General features: G+C 44.4%; 2 protein-coding genes across 4 annotated transcripts in view; one reads left to right on the plus strand and one right to left on the minus strand.

Moving 5' to 3' along the window:
* The window catches only part of Elp1 (elongator acetyltransferase complex subunit 1), a 63,597-nt gene extending 49,072 nt beyond the window's left edge, over positions 1–14,525 (minus strand). The window contains exons 1-6 of one of the 3 annotated variants that reach the window (XM_059254374.1): positions 14,401–14,525; positions 11,483–11,645; positions 9,645–9,797; positions 5,399–5,480; positions 4,292–4,372; positions 2,038–2,123 (exon numbers count right to left, since the gene is read on the minus strand). In XM_059254374.1, the coding sequence (XP_059110357.1) occupies positions 2,038–2,123; positions 4,292–4,372; positions 5,399–5,480; positions 9,645–9,797; positions 11,483–11,632 (552 nt within the window). In that variant the 5' untranslated portion in view covers positions 11,633–11,645; positions 14,401–14,525. Of the gene's footprint in view, positions 1–2,037; positions 2,124–4,291; positions 4,373–5,398; positions 5,481–9,644; positions 9,798–11,482; positions 11,646–14,287 lie in introns of all 3 variants that reach the window. The other 2 variants (XM_059254375.1, XM_059254373.1) reach the window with 2 other exon arrangements.
* Positions 14,526–14,646: 121 nt separating this feature from the next.
* On the plus strand, positions 14,647–18,623 carry Abitram (actin binding transcription modulator). The gene is made up of 6 exons (XM_059254376.1): positions 14,647–14,852; positions 15,944–15,995; positions 16,503–16,632; positions 18,058–18,134; positions 18,234–18,303; positions 18,383–18,623. Exons 1-6 carry the CDS (start codon positions 14,738–14,740, stop codon positions 18,515–18,517), a joined length of 579 nt encoding a protein of 192 aa, XP_059110359.1. The 5' UTR covers positions 14,647–14,737; the 3' UTR covers positions 18,518–18,623.
* Positions 18,624–20,815: the final 2,192 nt, after the last annotated feature.

Here is a 20,815-nt window from a genome sequence, read left to right on the forward strand (position 1 = left end):
ACTGGCTGTAAGTTACCCCCAAAATAAACCTCTTTTTTAACTACATGGAGTTGCCTTGTTAATCTCCACAATATGAGGGTTAACAGTATGTACTAGACTTCCAGGGGACCTGGGTTTGGTTTCCAACACCCTTGTTGCATGGCTCACAACCACCTGTAACTTTGGCTCCTAAACACCCATTATCTCTGGCTTCTACAGGCTCCTGTACTCACATACACATATAGACAATAAAAACAAAAATCAGGACAGAGAAATGCAAAGAGCAAGCAGGATGTTCAGCTATCCTAGAGGAATAGCTCCTAAGAACTACAAGAGATTACGCTGCCTACTGTTCAGCCCAAACCTTGACAGTCTGTAGTTCTTCCTCACACTCCTATCTGATCTCTATCCTACAGCTGCTCCTTCTAAAGGTTTCCAGAGCCGACACTTCGCATCACCTACTCTGAAAAGAGCTTCCCACACCACTCCTGATGCCCTGTCTACAGACCACAAGAGACAGAGTGCAACAAGGAACAGGAACCAGAATCTGCTGCTGTGGAAATCCCCAACAGTTCCCTATGTCACATGCAGTAAAGACAAAAGTGGTACCACTGGACTCCAAGTATGCCCACCCTCCCCCTTCTCTGACTCTCCTCTTCCGTCCTTCCTCAAAGTCTTCTTAGCGTCCTTAGTAGAGGTGGTTCCCTCTGCCTAGAACACTCCTCCTGCATATTGACAAGCTCATGCTCTCACATCTCCAGGTCCATAACCAAACACACCTTCTCTTCATGGATAACCCAACTTCCCACTTGCTGCTATCCAGTACTCCTTATTCTGCTCCATTTTCCCTCACAGTAGTCTTTACTCCCTGAATGTCATATATTATTGTCTTCGTTAGGGTTACTATTGCTGTGATGAAACGCCATGACCAAAACAAAGTAGCTTGGGGAAAAAGAGTTTATTTGGCTTTCAGCATCAAAGGAAGTCAGGACAGGAACTCAAACAGGGCAGGAACCTGGAGGCAGAAGCTGATGCAGAGGCTATGGAGGGGTGCTGCTTACTGGCTTGCTCAGCCTTTCTTACATAACTAAGGACCACCAGCCCAGGGATGGCACCACCTACAATAGGCTAGAGCCTCCCCCATCAATCACTAGTCAAGAAAATGCTCTACAGGCTTGCCTACAGCCCAATCTTATTAAGGCATTTTCTCAGTTGAGGCTCCCTCCTCTCAGATGACTTTAGCTTGTGTCAAGTTGACATAAAAATATCCAGGACAATTACCATCAGCTTAGTATCTATGTTCTCCCAGAGTGCACATGCCAATGCAGGTAGCAGTTTCATTTCCTATCATGCATTCACTGCCTCCCACTAAGTGCAGCATATGTAAATCCTTAGTAAACATGTTTTACTTAGAGATGGAACTCATTAAAGAAAGCTAGAAAACATGAAGTGACTTCACTGAGTTCAGCAAAGTGCCAGCAGGGAATACACTGAGGGTCAAGGCAGCACAACCTAATACCAAACCATCTCCATAAGTATAGCTTCTGAGTAAGCAATGGGCTTTTTAATTTGTTTTCTTTTCTTTTTTTTTAAAGATTTATTTATTTATTATACATACAGTGTTCTGTCTGCATGTGTCCTTGCAGGCCAGAAGAGGGCACCAGATCTCATTATTAGTGGCTATGAGCCACCATGTGGTTGCTGGGAATTGAACTCAGGACCCCTGGAAGAGCAGTCAGTGCTCTTAACCACTGAGCCATCTCTCCAGCCCCAAAATTAAATTTGTTTTCTGAAAGCTGTAAATTTTAAGTCAAGACAAGGCCTTTAAGAAAAAAAGTTAATGAGCAGAAGTTATAGTATCTACTGGGCAGTAGGTAAGATTGGGTACAGTAACTAGAAACAAAGAGAACAGTATCTCTTTAGGCTACCTCACTTCCTGAAGGTACTATCAGCTAGCACTTTATTAAACAGAAGAGATACTGGCGTTACCAGCCTCTTAACTGGCTATGCAGTGCTCCAGTGGATGGTAGCACTGAACAACTCTCCAGCCCACCTTACCATTTGCACCGGGAAGGCTGCTTGCCTGCCTTCTGAGCCGTGGAACTGCGTCTCCTTAGTGCCCCATCCAATGGTGACAAACTTGCCTAAAGGAGAGTTCAAGAACAAGAAGACAGCAAAAATAGATGAAATGAAATCAAACAGTTTCACTCATTCTTCATGAAGGTGGTCACTGACAACTCAGTCAGCTGAGCATCAGTCATTAGGTTAAAAACCGACCTTCCCAGGGATATACAGCAATGATTGGAAGAAGCGAAAAAGCCCTTATCTTGGAAAGTGTGACACAAGTCAGAAGTCTCCCAAATGATCAGTCAGAATGAACAGGGAAAATTTATAACATACATCCATGAATCACAACACAAATATCTCAAGACAATAGCTAGGAATGAAATTCTGATTTTTAGCTTTAAACCAACAAACTAAGCTTTGTGTTGAAGGTGGAAGGGGCTATAGGTCATCAAATGTCATTCCTCCAGTAGACTTACCTGAGACTGGAAATTGCAGAGTTCCACCAAGACCCTAGACTCTTCTAGCACTATCTGTATCTGATCCCTAAACCAGGTCACAGATTGGAGGGATTATCTATACACCACAGTGCATTCAGAGCACTGCATGTATGTACTCCACATAGCAAGCCTTCTCAGCCATGAAACACATCCACGGAAGACTTCACCATCTACCACCTACATACCAGCAGGTCGCCATTTTCCTTCTCGGTTACTGGCATGGCATCCATATTCTCATCCCACAAACTTCAGGGTGGAGTCATAGTAAACGCTTTTCTTCTGCTATCACATATCCAAAGCCTATGCTGGTATTTCTCATGTTAGATACGGATAAAAGGAAAACCACAAATGTATATTACAGAAGTTTCTGAGCTAATTGTAAAAAAAAAATATACTGATATGCTTAATGAGCACCAGATTCTTCCTGAATCCATTCCCTCTTCTAGGCCCAAACTCACCTACAGGAACCTACAACCTTATCACCCTGTCTGCAATCTTAACACACACACACACACACACACACACACACACACACACACACACACACGTCACTAAGAGCAGCCTTACAAGAAACAAACAAACGAACAAAATGACCATGGCATATGAACCCTGCCCAAACTATTTAATCCTGCACTCCTGTCCTAGAACCTTATCATACTGCCTTATGCCCAGGTCCCTGAATAAGCCATGATGCTTAGACGGAACAACTGCCTTGGCCTAGTCCCCTACTCTTAACCCTTGTCTATCAATTATCAATCACAAGATAACTGGGACTCAGCTCAAGTCAGCATCTAGAAACCTTCAATCTCCAGTGACGCCTTCTCTTCTCTTGTGGTTACTCTAATGCTTACACATCAAATCATTACTGAATCTGTGCCATATGCCCTATGGAAAAAGTGAAGGACTTAATAGTGTTTCTAGCCTCCACAGCATTCCTCAGTTTGTTTCTGAAGATTTAGTCAGAAGGCACCTCTAATACTTTGTTTTGTTTTGGTTTTTGGTTTTTCAAGACAGGGTTTCTCTGTGTAGTCCTGGCTGTCCTGGAACATGCTCTGTAGATCAGGCTGGCCAGGAACTCAGAGATCCACCTGCCTGTGTCTCTGACTGCTGAGATTAAAGGTGTGCATTACCACCACCCAACTCTGAAGGTTTTCTTTGAAGGGATGAAAATAGCAGTGTTCAAATGCTATCCTGGAGGTGGTGAAGTGAGAGGTATGAAATTAGACCTTAGTAACAGTTCAGATACCATCCCTCACAGTCCCTCTTCAATCAGGTCAGCTGCCCAGGGACTTCAAGTGCCAGAGCTCCTTACAGTCCTAAGTACCTCCTCCCTCTACCCCAGCAACACACTCACAGCCTCAGTGGCCAAATGACCTTGGCCAAATCTTAGGAAGAGGAAAATCTGACAGCTGCAGGAAAAATGAAGATTCTGATCTAGCTGGCAGGAAGAAAACACCACCTTCTACCACACTACCCCACACTTTCTTGCGGTCTACTAAACTGTACTCCAAATATGCTCTCCTTATTCTAGCTTCAATAATTCTTTTCCTGTAATTCTAGTCCAAGTAGAATCCAGGAAACCATGAGCACAGAATACTAAGAAAGTCACCTCTCAGATCTGAAGACACATTACAGGTATGTCTGTTAGGAACTGGGACAGACTGAAGATCTTTGACAAGTATTATGTATAAGAGAATGAGTAAAACTCTGGAACTTCAGGTCACAGAATGTTTCAGAGCAATGCTTACCTTCACCAAAATCATCCTGGTGGATCTGCTGCTCTGTGATTACTTCAAAGTCTTTTGTCATCATAATCAGGGTCTGCTGACCTTAGGGGAACAAATCAAGAACTTTTTTGTTCATGGAACAAATCAATCATTCCAAGTGTCTAGAGCATTGGAAGATACACAGAAGATGCAGAAGACAAAGTGATATTTCGAACACCACTGTCTCAATAAGAGGAGGTACCGTTAGAATAGAGTAGAGAGAATGCATATATACAAAATGCTTTGAAACACAAGCTCTAGTAGGTCAGTCACCACGTGCTTATTCTTAGCTATTGACTGTATAAAACCCACATAAAAGTCCTCAGAGCCCTCTTCTACAGCTTTCAAACTCCCTAGTTTTCCAAGACACTTCTGCAGACATAAACTGAACTCATCTGGAAGAAAGAATCTCAAGGGAAAGGAAAACCAGGCACACAAAAGAGCTGTGAAGAAGCTGTTTACTAGACAGGCCAGACGGCTCAACTTGCCACAGGCCTGACAACCCGAGCTCGATCCCTGAGCCCCCATGGTAAACTGACTCCTGCAAGTTGTCTTGTGACCTCCACCTCCACACCGTGGCATGGGCACACACACCCACTGCCTTGGGCTTACTGTAGAGGTCCCTGATTAGTAAAATGAATCTAAGAGGCTCATGCACATTCTAGTGAAGTTCTGTGAATGTATCCCAAAGGATCGAAACAGGCCCATGAAAAAGGGGGAAAATCTGTGGGAGTTAAGGGCTTAAAAGAGGTTAAAACTCAGCTGCAACATGCATACAAAATCAATGGGAAGGAAAAGCAAACCTGCTCATAGCAACCCTTGCTTTTAGAGTGGGTTAAACACTGCCTACACTGATTGCTCCAACTGTGAACTCAGCCGATTCTGCAGCTCTCACACCTGTCCCTCACCCCCAAGACTACAACGCTGCCCAAACAACCGGTGTGCCAGCAGAGGGATGAGACTTAAGAATACAGTAACTGGACATTAGAATCTGCTATCCCTGGTTCCACGAAGTTTCTGAACTAAAGCGTCTGTATGACAGTAGAAGCAAGTTTTACAGTGTCAGTCAGGCACCAGTGAAAAGCTTACCTGTGGCAAAAAGCACCAGTTCTTGATCGGGACTCCAGCTCATAACAGAGATACCATTGGCCACACTCCCAACACATTCCAGCTGCATCAGAGAATATCGTAAAGGGATATTTAGAACACCATTGTCTCAATAAAGATTTACTATGGACTCAACCACAACAACCAAAATGTAAGAACCCAAAGGTGGAAAGATCCACCAGATGTGCATTCAGGAACAGTTGTTGAGAAACTAGACACAAAATTAAACATAGTAAGTAGAAGGGACACGATCTCATGAATGAGGTCAAACAATGACTCTACAAAAGGCTGCTACTATCAAGGTCCTTGGGAAATAAAGTGAATCTAAGAGCAAGCAAAGGCTTGGGGAGTCTAAGAGAGCTCTGTGAAGGTCTCAAAGCACAGCAGTACGACCAGGAGAGAGAACCATGTGGAGAACCTTGTGGAGACCAGCCACAAGGCTCAAAGAGAGGTTAAAACTCAACTACAACTACAGCCTAAAGACACAAACACAGGCATGAAGGTCAAAGGGGAAAGGGATTTGGGAAAAGCAACCGATCTCATCAGTAAGTAGGGAACATAGACTCTGACTTGTGACAGTGAGAAACCACAAAGAAGAGGGATCTCAATGGAGATGAACAGACTGGGGCTGGCTCAGGAACCAGAAGCCTCTCAAACACCTGGAAGGAAAGCTCTAACTTTTAAATGAGAGAAATACCAGTTGCCGTATCCATTATCGATTTTGACATTTCTCACCATGAATGAAGAGTCGAGTTTCCTAACAAATTCCAGGAAATGGTTAGGAGTGAAGGTGTGCAGACTACAAGGGAGGGTTCCAACTCTACCTGATAACTTTATGATGCTGACGTAGCTACTTAAGCTCTCTAAGCTTCAAGCACTTCTGAGTATGAGAAACAACAAGCTAGCTAAGAAGACCATAGTGAAGAGTTAATAAAAATTGGCATTAGCTGGGTATGGTGGCGCATGCCTTTAATCCCAGCACTCAGGAGACAGAGGTAGTTGGATCTCTGTGAGTTCAAGTCCGGCCTGGGCTACAAAGCAAGGCCCAGGACAACCAGAGCCATTACACAGAGAAACCCTGTCTCACAAAAACAAAATTAATAAATTAATAAATTGCACTAAAGAACCTCACAAAGGGCTTGGCATAATAAAAGCAACTAGTAATTGCAAGCTGTAACTATTATCTCACTGTTAGTAACACTGTAACTCCTACGACACAAGCAGTGCTTAAGAGGTCACAACTGCCGAGCTGTGGTGACACATGCCTTCAATTCCAGCACTCAGGAGGCAGGCTGCTTTGAGTTCAAGGCCGGGCTGGTCTACAGAGTGAGTTCTAGCACAGGCAGAGCTACACAGTGAAACCCTGCCTTGAAAAAAGCCTAACCAAACCAAACCAACCAAACAAATAAAAAACAAAAAGGAAAGAGAGAGATCAAATTAACGGGGTAATCTTTGTTATTGTTCCTGTTCTTGAAATAATGGCAATCCACCTGCCTCAGTTTTCTAAGTGCTGGGACTGTAGGCATGAAACACCATCCCCAGCTTCCAAGAAGTATTTAAAGGAGATGAGGAAATTATATTATTAAGAAGGTAAGAATAGAAGCTCAGTGGGTATTAAGTGCTTACTGCAAAAGCCTGCCAACCTGAATTCACGCCCCAGAACCTGCCTGGGACAGAAAGAACTGACTCCACATGCTTGTCCTCTACACACAGGAACCTGCATGGTACAGGAAAGAACTGACTCCACACACTTGTCCTCTACACACAGGAACCTTCATGGTACAGGAAAGAACTGACTTCACATGCTTGTCCTCTACACACAGGAACCTGCATGGTACAGGAAAGAACTGACTCCACACGCTTGTCTTCGACCCTCTGCTACTCACACTACACACATTAATAAATTAATTTTTTTTTTTAAGAGAAGGGGCTGGAAAGACAGCTCAGAGGTTAAGAGAGTACTGGCTGCTTTTCCAGAGGACCCGGATTCAATTCCCAGCATCCACATAGCAGTTCATAATCATCTGTAACTCCAGTTCCAAGGGATCTGTTCCACAGACACCAGACATGCATGTGGTGCAGACATATGCAGGGAAAACATACATATAAATTAAAAAAAAAGATACTGAGAGCTGCTTGGTAGCAAAAGACCATGGAAGTATAGAGCAGGTGCCATCTAGTGTTCAGAAGGTCAACCTATCAGAACTAAGGCTTCTGTTAGAGGAAACTATCACGCAAGGTGCTACGGAATTACTGCCTTTTGAATGAATTGTCTGTTTCTTGTTGTAAACTTCTTGTGCAATAACAGCTATGATTCTCCCCATTTACCATGCATTTCCATGTTATGTGTACATGCAATCTCACGACTGCATCTCAATCTTATGGGCACAACTTCCCCTATACTTTTGAGGTAACTGGATAACTTTCCCCAGCTGTGTTTATTCATCTGGCCAAGGCCATTCTCCGGACAAAAGTATTTCAGCAAAGATACTTTTTTCCAAGGACGAAACTGCACATAGATAAACATTAGCTCATCTCACTTACAGATAGGAGAAAATAACCACTAACAATTAAATCCTCAACTCTTTACCTTCATCCCGGGTTATTTACACAAGACCCTAATTTAAGAGATTTAATGCTCACATTTCTGGGATGATGTTTTAGTCACCTGCTAGTTACTGAGTTAGGCAGTTACTTCCCACTGACCAAAAGAGATTGCCCACAAGGCCAGGGGGCAATAGGCAGCAACCTTCATGTTTTGTGCAAATTAAGATGTAATCCTCCCGCTTTTATCTCAACCAGATGCTATTCCTAGATTTCCTCCTTAGTAATTACTCAGAGCAAAAGTGCTTTTACTAACCAAATGCTACATGCTATGACGGTAGGTAGGTTGCTTAGCAACTGAGCATAGGTTGCTTAGCAACTGAGCATACATCCCCTGCCCTACCAGAAAGGGGGCGGGGAGCATGCTAAGAAAAAAAAAAAGACAGTTTTATTTTACTAGTGACTTATTGACATTTATAGACTGCTAACATTTTACCTAACCACTTCTAAATTAAAAAGGAACTTGTGTGCTCAAACTATAGAGTTACCTAATTATTTTAGCCTTTAGTTGACCCTAGCAGAGAACTCCCCTTTAGTCACTCCCCTTTTGGGTTGTAATTGGAAGTTGACAATTATTGCCTTATGTGTGGATCTTCATCACCTCTCTCTGCGACCCTGAAAACTTCAAGCCTCACATTACTGCTTGTGTATATATACCGGCTCCCCCACAGCACTGGAAGAACTGATTTAGAAGAACAAGGATGAGAACGAAGATGGAAAGAACTAGGGAGAGATGAGAGAACAGCAGAAGGGGCTGAGAGGAGCTAAGTATGAGAACAGAAAAGAAGCTGTGTAGATAAATTTGACTAAGAAGAATAAAGTGAATGGACTAGAGAGCTTGGTGTGCTTAGATTCATTGAACATCCCTCAGATTAGAATCCTAGCCACCTGTAGTTTCTGTTCTGGACCCTGGAGAAATCTCCTCAGGGCAGGCACCTGTGGAGAATTCGAAAAAAAGATAAGAAAGGCAGGCCAGCACTTGAGAGGCAGAGGAAGGCAGATCTTTGTGAGTTTGAGGCCAGTCAGGAATACATAGGAAGACCCTGTCACAAAGAAAGAAAGAAAAAAGGGGGTGAGAGGAATGAAGTGAAAAAAGAAGGAATAAAATTCAGAAAATCAGCCTTATTCTAGATAAAAAGCAATAGGTTGCAGCCTATCTCCCCTCAAGTCTTAGACTATGTTTCCAGTATATTACTATATAATGTAATTAATATAAATACATATTATATTAGTATAGTAATATATTACATATATAGATTACAGTAAATTATAGTGCTTGAATGAAGGGACTCTAAACTATCCAGTCAGAATTCATAACAGAAAACATAAGTCAATTAAAGAAGTCAGACTTCCTTAATGGAGAAATTCAGGTAAGAGTTAGCACACCACAAGAATTGTAAGTTTTTATTCAATTTTTAAGTTCTAATTTGATATCCCAATTGTCCTGTCTGATTAATGGATGCAGTAGACTAAACTAAATTTGTTTTTTAACTCCTGAAATATAGGTAAGGCCATTTAATTTTCCAGTGTTCAATACCGTGGCTATAGATTAGAAGACCTCAACACAAAGCAAGTAGCTGAGCTCAGGCTACCTGACACTTCTCCTCACTGGTCCCGAACCCACCTGGTGTGTGCTGAGATTGCAGAGCACGACATCCCCAGAGGCAGTGGCCACACACACGGACTCCTGATCCAGCAAGCCCTGCATACCCACAATGCAGCCGCTTCCATCCTCTGGGAGAAAACCCTCTGCCACCAGAAGAACTTCAGTCTTCACCTTTCCCAAAACAGACATGGAAGCAAATTAGTGCTTACAGTCAAGAGCCAGTGGATTTCCAGAAATAATGTTTCTAAGAACTCTTTTTACATATGAAATGTATTTAGTTTTAGCTTATGTGTATGAGTGTTTTGCTGAATGTATGTAAGTGCACCATGTGTACAGCTGGCGCCCTCGGAGGCCAATAGAGAGTGAGATTCCCTGGAATTGGAGTTACAGATGGTTGTAAGCTGCCAGATGGGTGCTGGGAACCAAACTGGGGTCCTCTTTAAGAGTAGCCAGAGCTGAGCAGTGGTGGCACACACCTTTAATCCCAGCACAGAGGCAGAGCCAGGCGGATCTCTGTAAGTTCGAGGCCAGCCTGGTCTACAATGTGAGTTCCACGAAAGGCTCCAAAGCTACACAGAGAAACCCTGTCTCAAAAAAACAAAAAACCAAACAAAACAAAACAAAAAAAAGAGTAGCCAGTACTCTTGACCGCTGAACCATCTTTCCAGTCCCTAATGATTCTTTTATAACATAAAAGCTTTCCAAGTATTTTCCGTAGATTAAAACTCACTTTCATTTCAGAAAAAATACAATTCTATTATCTTTAACAAGAATAGCTGGGCTGGAGAGATGGCTCAGAGATTAAGAGCACTGGCTGGTCTTCCAGAGGTCGTGAATTCAATTCCCAGCAACCACATGGTGGCTCACAACCATTTGTAATGAGATCTGGTGCCCTCTTCCTACAGGCATACATGCAGGCAGAACACTGTATACATAATAAATAAATCAATCTTAAAAAAAAAAAAAAAAAAAAAAAGAGCCGGGCGGTGGTGGTGCACGCCTTTAATCCCAGCACTCGGGAGGCAGAGCCAGGCGGATCTCTGTGAGTTCGAGGCCAGCCTGGGCTACCAAGTGAGTTCCAGGAGAGGCGCAAAGCTACACAGAGAAACCCTGTCTCGAAAAACCAAAAAAAAAAAAAAGAATAGCTAATGTAACCTTTTTTGCAAAACAAATACAGTCTGTTTAAAAATATCCAATAAAAAATAAAGCTAATGACTATGTTCTTTATTCACATTTGTTTTTCAATGGGGAGATCAAATCCAGGGCCTCAACCATTGGGCTACAAGCCCAGCCTCCTAAATGCGGTTTCCTAAGAGTTCTACAATGTGGGCAAAGACAATAAATCACCTAAATAAAACACATGAGTAGCAACAAATAATCAAAGCAACATATCGGAATCAACTTACAATTTCCAGAAATATTCATGGTTAGTTCTAGCACTAAGGACTGGGATTTTAGTCAGTTTGGGTTAAAAGCTTAAACATGCTTAAAAAACTCTACAAGTCTGGGGTGGGAAGTTTCAAATGACATAAAAGCTCCACGGACAATATTCATGTACATTCCTAACTGATCACTATTATACTGCAAATTCACAGCAGGCAGGGTAAAATGTGAGTAGGCATCCACATAAAATATCAGGTCAAAGCTTTGCCAACTTACCTTACAAAATTAGCAGAGTTAAGAGTTGGCTACTACTAAGTTCTACCTAGTAAACCATCTACGAACAGCAAAGAGGACGACCACGTAGGAACCCGTAAATTACTCTGGTTGCAGAGGGTACTAGCAGGGAGAAGGAGGTTTGGAAGAAAACAAGCCCAGGGCCAGGCCGGGAGCTGGCATCATCATCAGGGACTTACTTCTCTTTTCCCAGGATCTACTTCAATCAGTCCACGTTCTGAGCCAATTAGCACTGTCCCCCGTTCAGTTCGGAGAGAGAAACAATAAGGTTTCCCTGGTGCTTGAATGTCCCTAAATTCCAGTGTCCGGAGCAACTTCAGATTTCTCATGATGAAGCAACTTCTGAGGAAAAACAAACCCCCCTTGATGAAACATGAATGCCTAAAAGAGAAAGGACTACCTTAACAATGATAAATAGCCACACACATAGCAAGCATGATTCAGGGAGTAGAGGCGTGGTCATTAGAATAACAGGAGTCCTATTTGTCTGAGCACACCAGCATATACACAATCACTCTCTTACTTCCTAAAGCTTCCAGCTTTACACAGTGCTAGAATGGAGATGAAAGTACACGTTAAGGAAACATAATCAAATGATAACACAGCACAGGCTATTACCGCTGCCATGATCCAGTCACCATATTCCACATCCCTCTCCATGAACTTGGATTCTAGTCATCAAAATCTGTGCTGCTCTGCATCCATAGAATCCAGGATATAAATGAGAGAGAGTAATAGCAAATTAAGAGAACTCACTTCTTCCCATTATCCATCTGTAACTATGACTACCATCCCAGCAATGGGCTTTTACTTTACAGGGACCCTGGGTACCAATCTCTGGTACTGCCAAAGCCAGCATCATCATGCCACCCGAGGCAGGAGCATTAATTAATCAAGCATGCCACATCTCCAGACACAGAAATCCAGCCCCAGGCCTCATCCTGAGTTTCTGAGTATCGATCTAAAGTCTGGTTACTAGTGTTACAGGGACTTTCTACAAATGTTAGGTCCTGATGATGCCAACATCTGGCAAGTGTCGATCCCTACCCACAGGGGTTGCTTCCTTCAGCATGCCTTGTAAATTACTTCAGCGTTTCCTTCACTTTTTTTTCTCCAATAGCTGTTTAATTCTTCACAATAAATCCTGCTGAAATACTGTGTGGCCTCTACTTTTCTGACTGGACCCCAACTGATAAACACAGTAAAACAATTTGAGTTTTTAAAAAGCACTGAGTTCAGGTGTTGTATGATATTTTGTTTGTGTTCTGACAAAGCTTGCCTGGAGATCAGAGGGCAGAGCTAGCCACTAGTTAACCATAGAGGCCAAGCCATGGTGGTACACACGTTTAATCCCAGCACTTGGGAGAAGGAAGACCAGAGTTCCAGGCCACCCTGGGCCATACAAAATTGAACCAGTCTGAAAGAGAAACAGAGCTGGACCATGGTAGCTCACAACTTTGATCCTAGCACTTGGGAGGCTTGGCTCACACCTTTAATCCCAGCACAATCAGGAGGTGGAGACAGGATCTCAACAGCCCATTCAGTCTGAGGATTTGTAGAGACAGCCCACCTCCACCTCCAATTCGGTCTGAGATTTCGTAGAGGTAAGAAGTCTCTAGTGGCTGCTGCTCTGCTTCTCTGATCTTCGAACTTTCATCCGGATATCTGACTCCAGGTTTTTATTGTTAAGACTAATTAGGATCGCGCTATATTCAGGTCTGGAAGGATGGCTCAGAGGTTAATGAGTACTGGCTGCTTTTCCAGAGGACCTGAGTTCAATTCCCAGCACCTACACAGTAACTAACATCTGTAACTCCAGTTCCAGGGGATCCTATACCCTCTTCTGGCCTCCAGGGGCACTTCATGCACATGTACAAGGCAAGCCCCTTAATCTCCCTAATGCCCCAATCCTTTTAACATCAAAACTGACTTCTCTGAATTGACATACCCATACACCCCACTCCTTTGACTTCTCAAAGGAACACAGCTGTGTACTTTCCTCAGTGATTTCAAAGTTAGGAAAAGAGTATCTTCCAAACACTTCTAAGATCATAACCTGTTAATATCCTCTCTTTGGCACCTCCAACTCCAACTCCCCTGGCTCCATGAATTCACCTTTTCCCCATCCACATATGTGCTAAAGGTCCTATCATACAACTCTGACCATGTCCTAATATTCTGACCATTGTTCCATTTTCTCCCCTTGCTCTTCTTCTATCCACCTTCAGGCTAATCATCTCAACAGGACACACACTAGAAGGATAAGAGGAAGATTAAATATACCTAGTTGCAACTGAACAAGTCCAAACTGAGCATTAAATTCAATATCTCCTAATGTTATCATAAGCTGGCCCTTACAAGCACATGCAATGCAACCTGAAAAACAGAGAATCCGCTACTCTTTAACCAAATAACCGCCTCACCCTGGTTTGTCACCTCTCTATTTCCACAAGCTAAAACTGTCTGCCTCTTTCTCATTCACTTTCACACTGAGGTATTCACTGATTGTCTTCGCGGCTCTCAATATACAAACGAATCCTTTACACAATATCTACGATCCGTTATGTGACTTACATCAAAATTTGCCAAATGTTAGGCCCTGAAGACAAAAGACCACACAATTACTGCCACCATAGAAATCACGCCAGCTAAGGAAGCACGGGATACACTACTCCACAGAATAGTGTCAGGTGACAAAAGGGACACGTAGCACAGCACTGAAGCCTCCATTACCTATCACCTTCCACGGCGAGCTAACCAATTCCTGATAGAGGTTTTAGCTACACGCTGCAAGGAATCCCGCAGCTGGAGGACCCGACCCTCATCCCCGGCAGCCTCGGGGAATAAGTGTGCACAAAGCATCCGCCGCCCAGTCGGCGCGCACACGCACGAGCGCGTGGATCTCCCCTTGCACTAGGACAGCCCCTGGACGAGCAGGACCAGGCCGCGCGCAGCGGCTCGGACTGGCTCCGGCGAACGCTCACCCGAGACGCCCTCCCGAGACTGCGCCCTCGCCTCAGCCCGCGGCTCCGAGCCCTCACGACGCACTAGGTCTGGGAGGGAACCGCCGCCGCACACGGGAGAAAAAGACACGCACCACAAAGGGGCGAAACCCGCGAGCTAGCACTACGAGCGAGGCGGCGCGGACGCGGCGTCACCAGCCGGGCGCGCTGGCTTGACGTCACCGCGTAGGCGTGGCCGAGCGCGCCTCTTCTGGAGCTCGCGGCAGTGCAGACGCAGTCCGGCCGTGCAGTCTGTAGTTCCTCAGCCCTCTGGCTCCCGGTGGTATTTGTCCCACTGTTGGGCGTGGGTCCCAGAGCGCCCGGGACTGGTGGGGCGGGGGCGGGGGTGGGGGTGGGGTAAGATCGGCGAGCTGCGCGCGTGCGCACAAGCTACCACGCGGGAAGTCCATCCCTCTGGCCTGGACCCTCAGCATGGAAGAGATCGGATGCCCAGAGGCAGGGCTGGCGGGGCCAGAGGTAGCCGTGGCTACTGAACCCGCGGTGCCCTCCCTGGTGGATCGATACTTCACTCGCTGGTATAAAGCGGGTAAGTGCCGAATGATGGTGAGCTCTGCCCTACCGCACAGGCGGGATGCCGCGGGGACTCCTGCTTCGCGACGGTGGAAGCCACCCGGGCCCTTCCCTGGGCTTCCTAGCACCAGGAATACAGGTTTGCACTGTTGGAGAACTGAAGTAGGCGCATCTGACGTGGGAAGCGCAGTGCAACGTGTGGGTTGCTTGCAGGAGAGGACGTAAACTAAACTAAGGAACCCCGCGTTGGTCTGTCTGGGCTTACACTGCCTAGTGATTGTGTGCCTGTGGGGATCAATCCTAGCCTGAGGCGGGAAGAAACCGTGCTGTGGAGAGAGCATTAAGAGAAGTTAAGGAAGCAGTATCTAGTGTTTTGTTAAGAAACCGCTCGTATTGTCCACCTCGAAGTTTCGAAGTAGGCTTCCCAGGTGTTCTGTTTTGTGTGCCCAGGAGATATCGTTGCCACCTTTGGGAATTCTCTTACCACTACTAGCCATTTTAATTCAGGGAAACTGGTGGACGCACACACGAACAGATATGGGCCAAATTTAGGACAAGCAACCCTCCTCAGGACTGAATTTTCCCAAAAGGTCATTTTTGCGTAACTCTAAGACAGCCCTTGGGGCTGGAGAGATGACTCAGCGGTTAAGAGCATTGACTGTTCTTCCGGAAGACCTGGGTTCAATTCCCAGCACCCACATGACAGCTTCCAACTGCTTGTAACTCCAGTTCCAGGGGATTTCCTACACCCTCACACAGACATACATGCAGGTAAAACACCAATGCACATAAAATAAAAATAAATCATTTTTAAGAAAAGGCGGCCCCATAAAACAACACCATAATGTAAGCAATGTGGTGCATGTAATAGTGTTTCTCTAATAGAAATAATGGGTATACTCACTCATTTTAAAGTGACAAGATGGAGGCGTTAATAACCTTACCTGCCTTAACATTGAATAAATGATTCTATCTGGATTAGGCCACTTAAACACTTCATGGCCTTTTATTTTCACCTCTGTTGTCAGCATGAACTATCCACAAACCAAAGAAGGTAATCCCGTGGTAATAGTAAATACCAATTCAAGAACTCATTTATTCCTCCAGATGTTAAAGGAAAACCCTGTGAGGACCACTGTATACTACAACACTCCAACCGGTAAGCAAATCAGGAATTGTAAATTATCAACACCTTTCTCTGGTAGTTGGCCTGATGTAGTCTTGAGGTGGATATGAGCATTCATAAAATTGTCTTCTACTGTGTTGAGATGGCATTATAGGAGTGAGGTGGCAGGTACAAGTCTTGTTCAGTCATTTACTGCTTAGCCAACCTGTGCCAACCCCTGAAGTGCCAGAACCTATGGAATGGGTCACTGTGGAGGCATATGCCATGTCCTGTGTACACAGTCATGCCTTGTTTCTCTGGTACCCCAGGATTACCTAAAGACTTGTGGTACTGTTCCCTTTCCTGGGAAGGAAATTCAGTCTTATTTTCTCCTCTTCCGTTATTACACTCCCCATGCTACACTTAGGCTCCAATCGCAGCCAAGAGAGATGAAGACTGGACAGAAGGGAGTCTGGCTAGTCACTTCTCTATAGGCATACTGATGCAGGAGGAGGTGTCTAGCCACGCAGTAACATAGGATTGACTGTTTTCTCCTCGTAGAATATGTGTCATCACACTGGCAGGATCCCATCCCGTTCTTCAGAGTGGCAAAACTATTCAAAGTATTTCCTATCAGATCAGTACCAACTGCAGCAGGCTTCAGAACAAAGTCTCTGGGAAATTTAAGCGGGTATGTTCCTGGAATTCTGTGATTTTTCTTTCTTCCTGCTGAAATGTTCTATACTCATGTTATAAAGGATCCAGTTAGCCGTGAGCAGACTTTCTGGCAGTTCAGTGTGATTATTTTCAGTAAAAACAATACCTACCCCCACTCAAAAACAAAGGAACATCAGGAGGGGTATACTGTCTACCATAGGAGATTCTGTGCTCACATTCTTATCCCCAAAGACATGAGATGGAAGATGGGCCTTTACTGGTATCCCAGCTCTTGGGTAGCTGAGGTAGCACAATTGGAAGGAAGTATGAGGCTATATAGTGCTGTATAGTAAGTACCAGGCTAGACAAGGCTACATACCCAAACTCTGGAAAGTCAAAAAGAATCGTGGCTCCAACTGCCTGTGTTCACTGTAGAAGTTTGTAAAAAAGAGGGCAGTGCATGAAACACTCATTTGCCTGCTTATAGAGATTTGTCAAACAGCCCCTGATTCACCCACCTTCCAGAGTTTCTGAAACAATGACCACACATGCTGTCAGGTAGTTCATTAAATATGACACTAATATTTAAAAGGCATGTATTTCAGTTAGTTTTGTGGGGTTTATTTAAACATAATTATTTTTATTTTTATGTGGACGTATGTATGACATGTGCAGGAGCCTGTAGAGTTGAGGAGAGCTTGGCAGATACCCTAGACTTGAAGGTACAGGTACTTGTGAGCCACCATGTGGTGCTGGGAATTGAACCTGGGTCCTCTTCAAGGGCAGTAAATAGCCTAACTTTTGAGTTATCTCCCCAGCCCACTAGTTTTATCTTTTAGTTAGAAATGTACTCCTTCTTCAAAAAGTCTTAGACGTTGACCCTGTAAAGAAGTTCCTTTACCTATTAATTTCTAATATAAAAGATAGGGATCTTTTGGATATCTTTAGTTTTTTGTTTTTGTTTTGAGACTGGGTCTCACTCTGTAACCCTGACTAACCTGGAATTCGATATATAAACTAGGCTGGCCTCAAACCAGAGATTCACTTAACTCTGTCTTCTGAGCACAAAGACCAAAAGTATATACCACCACATCCCACAGAAGACAGGGATCTTAATGAAACTAACTATGTAAGATATCGCTGCCATATCATATTGAATTGTATATTGCTTGCAGTGGATTATCCTATAGGTTGAAATCTTTATGCCTGGCCATATATAGACTTCTCATTTGTAATTGAAAAAATACATTATTAGACTATAACTAAACTACTCATTAAAAGATGGTACCTAGGACATAGTAGGTTGTTATGTTGAAGTACATGAGTAGTTTTATGTACTTATATCATTTTCCTGTAAGACACCAGAGTTCCAAGACTAGAATCCTGTTTTAATAGTGAGGGGTATATCAGTGGAAATGGAAATACACAATTAATTTGCTGCTTTCCTCTCGTTACCCAGGGGGCACAGTTTCTAACAGAGCTCGCCCCGCTGTGTAAGATATACTGTTCCGATGGAGAAGAATATACCATATCTAGGTAAGCAGTGTTTTAACCACCGAAACTCAAATGCCTGTGTTCACTATAGTAAAAATTACTGACAACATTTTTTGTCCTAAAATTCTTTTTCAAAAATAGCTGTGTTAGAGGTCGACTGATGGAAGTGAATGAAAATATTCTTCACCAGCCATCTCTTCTTCAAGAGAAGGTAAAGGAGAGGTGGGGAAAGCAAGCCCTGTCCACATGCCTCTGAGATCATTTCACAGTCCTACGTGCTGTTTCCCCAGCCATCAACCGAAGGCTACATTGCAGTTGTGTTACCCAAATTCGAGGAAAGTAAAAGCGTAACAGAAGGGCTGCTGACACAGCAACAGTATGAGGAGGTCGTGGTGAAGCGGAATAATGCCACAGCCACATCATGAGCCTTGAGATGGAGGGACAGCATTGGAGTCTCACCCTGCCTGGCCTCAACCCTCACTGCACTGAAGAAAGCCAGCGTATGGGAAGCATTCCTCACACGGCCACAGGAGAAGCCCTCACACGGCCACAGGAGAAGCATCGTTCTTCACCCCACCTAAGTCCCCTCCTTTGAACGTCACAAGCCTTGACTCCCCGTTTTCTGCCCTACCTAGGTACCGTTGGGTTGGGATGTGCAGTTGTGGGTGTTCGCCTGCATATGTACGTCAGAAAACAACTTTGAATGCTTTTTTACCTTGTGTTAGACAGTCTCTCATTGGCTTGGAACTTTGCCAGACAGCTCATGAACTTCCAGGGAGACACCCATCACCTCTGCCTCCCATCTTGCAAGGCCAGTATTACAAGTGCACACACCATAGCCAACTTTTTTTTTTTTTTTTTTTGGTTTTTCGAGACAGGGTTTCTCTGTGTAGCTTTGCGCCTTTTCCTGGAACTCACTTGGTAGCCCAGGCTGGCCTCGAACTCACAGAGATCCGCCTGGCTCTGCCTCCCGAGTGCTGGGATTAAAGGCGTGCACTACCACCGCCCGGCTGAACTCTGGGTTTTTACTCCTGGATACCCAACTTTTATATGAGCCAGAAAACCCAAACTCAGGTGCTTACGTGTTCAAGGTATATTACTCTTCAGTTGCTGTGGTAAAATACCATAACCAAAAGCAACTTCCCCAAGAGTTTATATGGGTTTGTAGTTCCACAGGATTGGATGCCCATCCTAGCGAGAAGGCATGGTAGCAAGAGCAGGAAGTTGAGATCACATCTCCACCATACACAAAAAGCAGAGAGTAAGCCCGAAGTAGGGTGAGGTTATTAACTGCCCCTGGTGATGTAATTCTCCCAGCAAGGCTTCTTTTCCTAAAAGTTCCACCGACTGGGGACCAACTGTTCAAATATATAAGTCTATGGGGGTTATTTTTTATCACTCTTCCACATTCTTCCCATGATGCCTTTACACCCATATGTAGCTGGAGAGCTTCTCTCCAGGTCCTACCAAACCCCGGCAGTCCAACAGCCCACTTATAAAATAAACACACAGATGCTTATATTATTTACAAACTGTATGGCTGTGGCATGCTTCTTGCTAACTGTTCTTATATCTTAAATTAATCCATTTCCATAAATCTGTGGCTTACCGGCATCTTCACATGCTGCTTGTCATGGCGGCGGCTGGCAGTGTCTCTCCCACTCAGTCTTCCACTTTCCAGAATTCTCCTCTCTCCTTGTCCCGCCTATACTTCCTGCCTGGCCACTGGCCAATCAGTGTTTTATTTATACTGAATGATATCCACAGCACCCATAGCCATGTAATACAAAATGCAGTTAATCCAATATCAAAAGTTCCCATAGTTATTACTGTTCTGAAGTCCAAAGTCTCTTCTAAGACTTGGTGCAGTCTCATGTCCCACTGTAAATCAAGAGACCAGTTACACACTTCCAACACACAATGGCACAGAATACACAGAATACACATTCCCACTCCAAAAGGAAGGAATGATGGGCATAGTGAGGAGATACCGAACAAAGGAAGACAAAAGCCAGCGTGAGACACCAAACCCTGCAGCAGCATGCCCACTCTCTTAGGTTTGGTTTCAGAGGGATTCGTTGGCTGCCCTCCAGCATTGCTGCCTGCAACACAGGAATTTGTCTGCAGTGTTCTGCTCTGTGCAGCTCTCCCTGGCACATGTCTCACAGCGTTGGGATTTCCAGTGTCTTGGGGCCTGCACTATAACCCAGGTTTCACCATCACAGCTACACTCAGTGGCCTCCCTCTCATGGCCTTCTTGCAGAAACTCCATCTCTACCACATGTTGCCTGGCCTCGGGCTTTCTGAAGCCAAGAAGGAAGAATCCAGCATCCTTTCTTTCTTTCTTTTTTTTTTTTTTGGTTTTTGAGACAAGGATTCTCTGTGTAGCTTTGGAGCCTGTCTTGGATCTCACTGTGTAGACCAGGCGAGAACTCAGAGATCTGCCTGGCTCTGCCTCCCGAGTGCTGGGACTACAGGCATGCGCCACCGCTGCCTGGCTCCTTTAATTCTTTTATGCCTTCATGCTCGTACCATGTGGAAAATACTTCAAAATTAGACTACCAGCTTTCATCTCCTTTGATCACATCCACAGCGGCTCTTGTAGTTTGTTGCTTTCTAGGAGCAAACAGCCAGGATCTTAGGTGGTCTTTCACAGATTGGAAGTTTATCTGGGTGGAATCTTGCCTTGGCCAGCTGTCCCATTGTTCCAGTGTAGAGCAGCC

Source organism: Peromyscus eremicus, chromosome 2 (assembly GCF_949786415.1).
Source record: "Peromyscus eremicus chromosome 2, PerEre_H2_v1, whole genome shotgun sequence".
Lineage (NCBI taxonomy): Eukaryota > Metazoa > Chordata > Mammalia > Rodentia > Cricetidae > Peromyscus > Peromyscus eremicus.